Source organism: Hyposmocoma kahamanoa, unplaced genomic scaffold (assembly GCF_003589595.1).
Source record: "Hyposmocoma kahamanoa isolate Upper Pololo Valley unplaced genomic scaffold, ASM358959v1 89617, whole genome shotgun sequence".
Taxonomy (NCBI): Eukaryota; Metazoa; Arthropoda; class Insecta; order Lepidoptera; family Cosmopterigidae; genus Hyposmocoma; species Hyposmocoma kahamanoa.
This window is the reverse complement of record NW_020654541.1, coordinates 1,882-10,768: the sequence shown is the minus strand read 5'-3', so window position 1 is coordinate 10,768 and position 8,887 is coordinate 1,882. Positions and strand designations below refer to the sequence as shown.

Here is an 8,887-nt window from a genome sequence, read left to right as displayed (position 1 = left end):
GTGACGAAAACTCGTAGGCGATTATCGTAAGCAATAATCACCATAACATTATCGTATCATAATGTTTACATTCAGGCAAGAACTAAAATCTCGCCTACGATTATGTCATACGAGATTCGCAAGCAACTTAATCGCCTCCTCGACTGTTTACACAGAGAAATATGTAGTAAGGAGATTCTTGCTTACGAGTTTTCGACTTGTCTAAACACGATCTCGTATGACATTTTTTCAAGGTCATACGATTATCGTACAAATCGGTTCGAATCGTTTTGAGTGCGAGAGTCGCCATTCGAGTTCAGTAATTACTGCGATATTGACTATGGACATATCGAAATGACGCAAAAATCATTCAAATTTGGAACTGCTGATAATATTAAGTTCATTGCATTGTAGAGAAACATAATTTTTTTTTTGTTTTTTTTCAAATTTTATAACATTTCTTAATATAAATTTTTTTTTCGTTCTCGTTTCATTAATTCTTGTTTTAGAAAAGCAGTGATAATCAAAACAACCTCGCGCATTGCACTCGTGGTAGAAACGGCTGGCACAGACACTCGAAATACGATTTTTGCTTTCGAGTTCTGTTTACACGGAGGCGTTCAATATTGAAAGGCGAGGCGATTATCGCTCACGTGGACGGTAGATAATCGCAAATGTTTAGACGAGGAAAGTTTTTTATATTCTTTCGATAATCGTATCTTCGAGACGATAAACTCTCTCCATCTAAATGGGCCTTAACTCATATTTAAGTAAACTATAATTGTATTATTTGTAAATGTGTATAAATAAAATAAGTAAATAGATTAATCACACTAAAACAGCTTGTCTTATGCTATCCTTGGCTTAGAGTTTGGCTTTAGTTGCTTGTTACGAAACTCAATGAAAGATACATAACCGATTTTTTAAATGTTGTAACCCCATCGAAATAATCTTGTTTAATTACACATGTAATCGTAATTTTTTAACTATATTGCTCTTTCATGAGCCAAAGTCAGCTAAGAAGAATGACCCGTAAACTTAAACAGCTTCTCTAATAATTGCTAATATATGACAGATGCCTTATTTTAAATCGACAAACACACACAATTTGGAACAACAAAGATGCTAAAATCTGTTTGGGCGTTTTTTTATGATTGTCAAGTGACGGAACGAACAAGTCGTGGGCCTAATGCTGAGCATCACTCTTACCCGTAACAGTTGCAGTGCCACTCAGAGCTTTAAATCGCAAAGACCTAAAGGGCACTGCCACTGCCCCCGTCACCCAGAGACATAAAGTGACAAGTCCCATGTGTCTGTGGTTTCACCAGCACCCCTACCCTTCAAAACCGGAACAACGCAGTAATGCTCACACTACTTTCATAAGCAGCTCTACTGCTACTAAATAAATAATAATACTGAGATCAAAATCTACATCTAGATACGTATTTTATATATTTAATGATATACATAATACAAATTCACATCAAAACCCCCAGGTTGCACAAAAAAAGTGACACCCCTGGACCTGGACGCTCACATATCCTCATGTGAGTTCAACCAGCCCGCACCATCATCGCAACCCGAGTTGCGCGTACCCTGCGCCTTCCACTCCGTCGGCTGCAAGGAAACTTTTGACAGCCAGGACGAGATGAACACCCACCTGCACAATGATATACAGAATCACATGAGTGTGAGTAATTCAATAATAGCTCCCAAATCCGATAAGTGCGTGTTTGCCAAATTGTCACGCAGAGCTCAAGTTCTGTGTAGACTACAAATTAGAGATAGCAATAATGTCTACTTGTCAATAAGAATTAATACAGCAGTATAGCAATGTTATTTTTCAATAACTGTTATTATGAACTGTTGTCAGTTTTCCTGTTGTTATGTAATTTTGCATACAAGAAGACAATAATGTAAATGAATATTGTGTAACCTTTTTACCAACATAATTATTATGTACGATAGTAAAAAAAGCTATTTTTACGCAATTTTTACAAAACACAATAAATCGCATATAATGCCGTTAACGCTTCGTTATAATATTGTTGTTGTTATTGACTATAACCATAAACCAAAATAAAGCGGCTGTTTCCGATACCAGTTGTATTTGAATTGATTAATATTAACTGCCTGTCGATTTCCAATATTAAAACCAACGTTATTCCAATAAATAAAGCACATAATCGTAGTTGTAAATATGTGACTTATTACAGTAACAAGGATAACAATAAAATAATTATATATTTTTTAGAACTTTATGTTGTGCACTGAAAGATTATAATCGTAAGATTTACAAATCATAGCATTGTCAAATTAAATCATTTGAGTGGCGCTGTTTCTCTCTCAGCCATTGCTATTGCATACTTGCTAGTTTGCACAACGCAACAACAGGATAACAACAACAAGTTAGCTAGTTGTTCGATAATGAGTTGTGTTGCGTAAGAATTGTGCATTATATTGACATCTTAAATGATACCATCTCAAGTAACCGAGACCTATGCTTAATTGATTCGGACTCAATGATCCATGATTTGAAAATGTGACAATGACAAATCTGGATGCGTATTCAATGAATAATCGTTAATGTTATATTTATTAATAAAAACAGTTGATTTAAGAACGATCTTAATATAGACTCTGTACTTCAGATGATTTTATTAATAGTAGTTAAGACATTTGATATTTATGCTCCTGTGGTGATGTTGATAGGAGTTCTTGGCAAATTTGCTATAGACACAGGTCGGAACCTAATCTGTCAGCCTTTACTTATTTCAGACACAATTATTGTAGGTAGGTATACGTAAGAAGACTAGAAACAGTAAATACTGCCTTAAAATTGTTTCTTTATACCTTCTGCCTTCTAAAACAACATATTACACGCAAAATATTTTTCATGTTGCACCACTAAGTCCAGCAGAACAGTTTGACACTCATCTCCATGCAGCTCCTGCGTATATTATTCTGGAATGGACTATATCACCCCTCACCCTGACACGATTTTACTTTGCGTGGAAAGTTAACAATTAGAGTAAAAACTTTAGTTGTACACAAACGGATGAGAAAGCCCAATTAAGATACTCAATAAGGCGCTATATACAATATTAATATTCTTACAGTTTTTAATGAACGCTTACTCGGAGATAAAGATCAACAACGACATATCGAACGCCACTATCGACGCAAAGGAACAAGAGGCCATGAGCCTGTGGGAAGCACCGGACAAAGATGGCGGGGAGAGCTCGTCCAAACCACTCAATAACACCAGTGCTCTAATCAGGTAAACTTTATTCAGATTACTTTTGATGTCACCTGTACATTTGGGTAGATAATAGATAACATACATGGACATAAATCTTTTTCTGTCGGCATCGGTGGTAATTCTCTAACCGAGACCCATGTGTATGGAACCTCAAAGTTCTAATAATAATATTATAATTGAGGCTATGAGCGCAATTGAAGAGTCAACCTGTGACCATGGAGCGTGCAACCGTTCCGAAATATCGGGAAAATAAAAAGAAGTCATACCGTGGTAAGAAACCTGATACTAGTGATAATCATTTAGTGAATAACCACGAAAGTCTTAAAATCTATATAATAATCCACAAATTTATTTTTTTTCCACAATATTACTTTAAATGATACCAGAGTACATAATTGTTTTATATTTGGATGCTATTTTCATGTATAAAAATGTAAATAATTTAAAGTGATATTATAGGAAAAAAAGTGGGTTAAAACCACTTTTGCGCTTATAGTTTCAATTATAAACGTAATTCTCATTTCCAGGGCTCTATACGAAAGAGTAGTAATATTAGAGCAACGTAACCGCGAACAAGACATTGTGATAGCGAACATATCGAAACAACTATCGGCGTTTTCCATAGCGAAAATGAAACAGAACAACGAGATGCTACTGCGGTATTGCATGGGCAATTACATTTGGAAAATTGACAACTTTAAAGCGAGATGTGACGCGATGTTGAAAGACCACTGTAAGATGTTGTACAGTCCTGGATTTTACACTACGCCTAATGGGTACAGGTGAGCATGTTTACAGAAGAGAGGAGTGGCAAAAAGTTACGTAGATATTACGTACGATATTTTAACTACTATATATTTATTACATGCTATAAGAAACCTAATAAACATGCATGATATATACTCTGCTACAATAATAAATTGCTTTTGGCGACAACGTAGTCGATTAAAAAAAAGCTAGTACCTATTAGCGCTTGTAGGGATTCAAAAAGCTGTGTAAACCAGACGAAACTACACGTATCAAGCAAGTAAAACTAAAGCAAAATTCAGTATCTGTGTAAGTTTACTAAACCGTGTCTGAAAGAGTGTTGCGTGGCCACAAATCGGATAAGTTTTATTATCCGGACCGGGTACGGCCTCAGGGAGCCCAAATACCCTCGTAAAGATATAAGATAATGAGAGCCCCCGCCCAGTAGTGGGATAACGGGGCTTTCAATTCAGGATGTAGTTCTCTATGTTTAAGTTACCTAACCTTCTATTCCGAAATTTACCCGGACAGCTATAACAACATTCAATTGAATGTTTTCAGCTAATTAATTAACAAAGTACAAGGTTGTATTAAATTTGATAATCTTCTTTTCAGATTCTGCGTCCGCCTTAACATATCACCGCAAAACCCCCTATGTTTCGCTCTACACGTGCACCTAATGAAAACAGAATACGATGACTGTCTGGAATGGCCTTTTAACGGCCGAATTTCCTTCGCTATGATCAATCAGTACGAACCTGAATTAACACAAAAGGACACTATGATGTCTAACTCTAACTTGATAGCGTTCAGAAAACCGACTACGGAGATTTGTGTTCGCGGGTTTGGTTACACAGAATATGCAATTGTATCCGATGTTATAAGAAATGGCTTTGTCAAAAATGATATCTTGATTATAAGAGTCCATATTAAGTGTGTATGACATGAGGAGTAATTTTTTGTTCTTTTTTGGAGTGTCGCTGAAATAAGCGCCGTGAATTTCTTCTTTATATTCGTGTAAAACGGGTTGCAGTAGTTTTTGACGCATCAAAACTGTAAGGATAAGGCCAGAACATGCATGTGATATTTTTTCAGGAGGAAAAGGCCATCTGCCAGTAATTTTATTTTTTCCTAAGTGGATAAAGTATGAAGTTACCGCAAGAGAAAAGTAGATACGTGGGGCGCACAATAAGTTTCCGGAATGAATAAGAAAACAATACTATAAATGGTCAGAAATGAATTTATTGTTTCTCAAAATAATATCCGTTAGCGTTAATGCGCTTTTTCATACGAATGAACCAATTTTGAAAACATTTATGCCACTCCTCCGTGACAATCTCTGAAACATATTTTTCATACTCTTCGACAGCCTCTTCAGGTGATAAAATCGTTGACCACGTAACTAGTTCTTCATTTTTGGAAATAAATAAAAGTCACAAGGGGCCAGGTCGGGACTGTACGCAGGATGGATCATGAGGTCAACGTTGTTCACCTTCAAAAATTCATTTGTCTGTCTGGCCATGTGAGAACTGGCGTTCGTGGTGCAAGATGATACGGCGTTTACGGTTATTTTTACGGAGTTTGTCAATAACTTCCGGCAAACAAATGGACTTGTACCAATCACTATTCACGGTACAGCGATTCTCCAAAGCAACAGTAGCCACGTGTCCAGTTTTATTAAAAAAAGAAGCAATCATCCACTTAGAGGCACTTTGCACGCGCGCCACTTTGGTTGGTTACGGCTCATCTCGAAAGACCCATACGCTCGATTGCTGCTTTGTTTTGGGATCGTAACTATAAATCCATGTTTCCTCACCTGTTGCTATGTCCCACACCAAATTTGACGTCCCTTCGTTGAATCTGATAAGCATGGCATTACACCAAGTGACGCAATCCGTTTTTTGAGTCTCAGTCAAATTGTGTGGGATCCACCGAGAGCACAGTTTTTTCACACCCAAATGTTTGTGTAGTATTGATTATATTTGACTCATGCCTATGCCCGAATCTCATGGTATGTCACATGCCTGTCTGTTTTGATCATACGACGCACAGAATCAATGTTTTTGTTGGTTACAGCAGTGGACGGGTGACCATCACGAAATTCGTCACTGAGATTCACACGATCGCGTTTGAATTCTGAAAACCAGCTATAAATAGTCGTCTTGCATGGTGCTTCATCGCCAAAAGCAGTTTGAAGCCGAGCGAAGCTCCGCTGAGCTGTTAAATTACACTTAAAGTCGTAGAAAATCATACTACGAAAATTGTCACGAGTTAAATCCATGGTGATGTAGACAACCAATTTCTAAAATGACGTCACAATGTTAAAACAAGTGACAGTCAGATGAAACAAACTGTATTCTACAGCCAAAGAGTTCCATTTTCAAATGTTGTCATTTTAAATATTGTTTATGTAAGTGGCCAGTTCCGGAAACTTAAAGTGCGCCCTATGTATTTTTTTAATTTCATTTCTTTAAACATTGTTTTCTTGGTTTTGAGTTTTTCAACTAACAGAGGCAGAGATGAGCATAATTTTTTGAGTAGTGAGTCGCGTTTTTTAAGTCGCTTAATTTACGCTGCATTAAATTTCATATTAAAGTCCGGTTTGTGCAACACAACGACGCAAAAGAAGTTGTCTGCCGACTCACACTCGTAATTACGACCCAACGGCGGCCGAACTGCATAACATGCTTGTGCGGAAGGATTTTACAAACTGATCTGAATGGTCATCTAATAAACTTTCATATAGTATATGAAACTGCTCACACTTCAGTATTTCCATATGTGGATGTACCTAGATTATTTTTCTTTTTCGAACGTAATCTAATGCTTCATAAATATTCACTATTTTTCACTGGCGAGGCGTCCATATAACGTTCATACAATTCCCACCGGCTTGCCTAAATTTTCCACGTATTATCAAATATAAATATATTAAAGTAATTTACTTCATTTGATATTTACTTCATCGAATAATTAACCAGTAAAATAAAGTGTACTAGTAAGTACACTACTACTACTCGTGTGCTAATAAGTGCTATGTTCAAGTGTCGCCAAGGCGCCACTTGTTCAGACATGTGATTTTTGTTTTGGCTCCGGCTTTACTAAAGACAATTTTCACGCCCCGCCGCTGCTATTTTTAATGGATCCGTTTCACTATATGACACAAACACTCGTACAAACGTTTAAAAGCAACTGAATAAAATACATTTGAGGCCCCAACCGAATTTCAGTCGAACGTGAACGCAACTCGCAAAATTACGCTCGTCAGATCTTACCCTAATTAGTTAAATCAACCAAACAATGCATGTAACTTTATTAAGGTGTTCTCACACCTCATTTAACATTTGTTAAAGTTCGTATTTTTAGAAATACTGAATGTTTTCTAATTATTAACCATATGTCAATGCCTTTACAAAGTTAATTATAGTATTTTTGTGAAACAACTACACATTGCCCTACGACTAACTAGTCTTCTAGTTAGTTGTAGGGCAAAATCTAAAAAGAGAGAGCTGTCGCAGTAAACAGTAGTTATTCGTTTCTTCACGCGGCTTTGTCAATAGTCATCTCCGCTTCGTTTCAGTAGATAACGGGGATAACTCTCCAATGACACTTTTTGAACAGTATTTATTGTAATCTCATTTTGATAGATCTTTCTGCGATATTATAAAATTATACATTCCATAATTATACTCATATTATTCGTTGTGTGTTATTTTTGTCAATAAGAGTAAGTTTATACGTCCATTTTATTTAGTATAGTAAGCTTTCGAAGGTAATTATACAGGTAGTAGTACATGTATACAAGGGGTCAATGACAAATCTTTGAAAATATTTTGGAATGTCGGATGACTGATATGAAATGTGAGAATGTCTGTCATGCAACTAGAGATAGCACAATTGCCTTATAAATTTTAAATATGTACTAAATCTATGATTGAAACGTACTTTTTATATTTTATAAAAAACTTTTTACATAAACGCCTTTTATGTCAAGCTTTCAAATTAAAAAAAGAACGTTTAAATGTTTAAATCTAAGATTGAAACGTTCTTTTAAAATGAGCTTTCTTAGAAAAAGGATTTTTAAATTTACAAATTCGTTTAAATCTACAATTGAAACGTACTTTTTTAAATGAGCGTTCTTAGAAAAAGACTTTTGTCATAAACGCTTTTATCAAGCTTATAAATTCCTTTAGTAAGACATATTTTAAGCCAAGACTTTATTTTAAGCGAAGATTTACATTGTGCTGACGCGAAAAGCGAGAGTAGGCCAATTTTCAGTAAGAAGTTTATTTGTTAAACTCGATTTATATTTTAATTTACAACATAATTATTGACATCGACGAATCTTATGTTAAAAAGTAAAGTTTTTCATTTGCTCTTCGTTTAAACGCCCACCTCTATATACAACTGTCGAATTGTGCTTCATTATTCTCGGCGCGGCTGTTCTCTAAGGAACGGACTTTAACCCAGCGTCTATCATATAAAGCACGTTGAATATGAATTTTATATTATTTTCCGGTCAACCTTAATTATATAAGGACCTGTAAACTGCGCATATTTGCAAAATCCATGTCGAATACCATCGCGAGCACAGCTAGTTCGAAATTTTAAGGTTACGCCAATGGATATGATATATTAACGACCTCCTGGCTTGCACACCGGTTTTCATAGTGTCGCCATCTCTGATCAGGTTAATGTAGAAAAACTAACTTCTATATTGTCTCGTGGTACAGGCGTTGTTTTCGATTTCCATAACACAAGCGCTTCAGTTACTTACTTTGGGATCAGAACAACGTGTGTGATGTTGTCCAATATTTATTATTATATGAAAACGTTTTTATTAAACCGACCACTCACTTTCTAATCATTGAAAGATCTAAGTTATAATTAGAACACTTT

The 8,887-nt window shown here is 35.8% G+C and overlaps 1 protein-coding gene across 1 annotated transcript; it reads left to right on the top strand.

Moving 5' to 3' along the window:
- Positions 1-1,475: 1,475 nt before the first annotated feature.
- LOC113236203 (TNF receptor-associated factor 6) lies at positions 1,476-5,198 on the top strand (the record flags this gene model as incomplete). Its single annotated transcript, XM_026472211.1, has 4 exons — positions 1,476-1,669; positions 3,099-3,259; positions 3,769-4,023; positions 4,604-5,198. Coding segments are annotated over 4 exons (938 nt in total), but the record flags the coding sequence as incomplete, so codon positions are not given.
- Between the last annotated feature and the right edge of the window lie 3,689 nt (positions 5,199-8,887).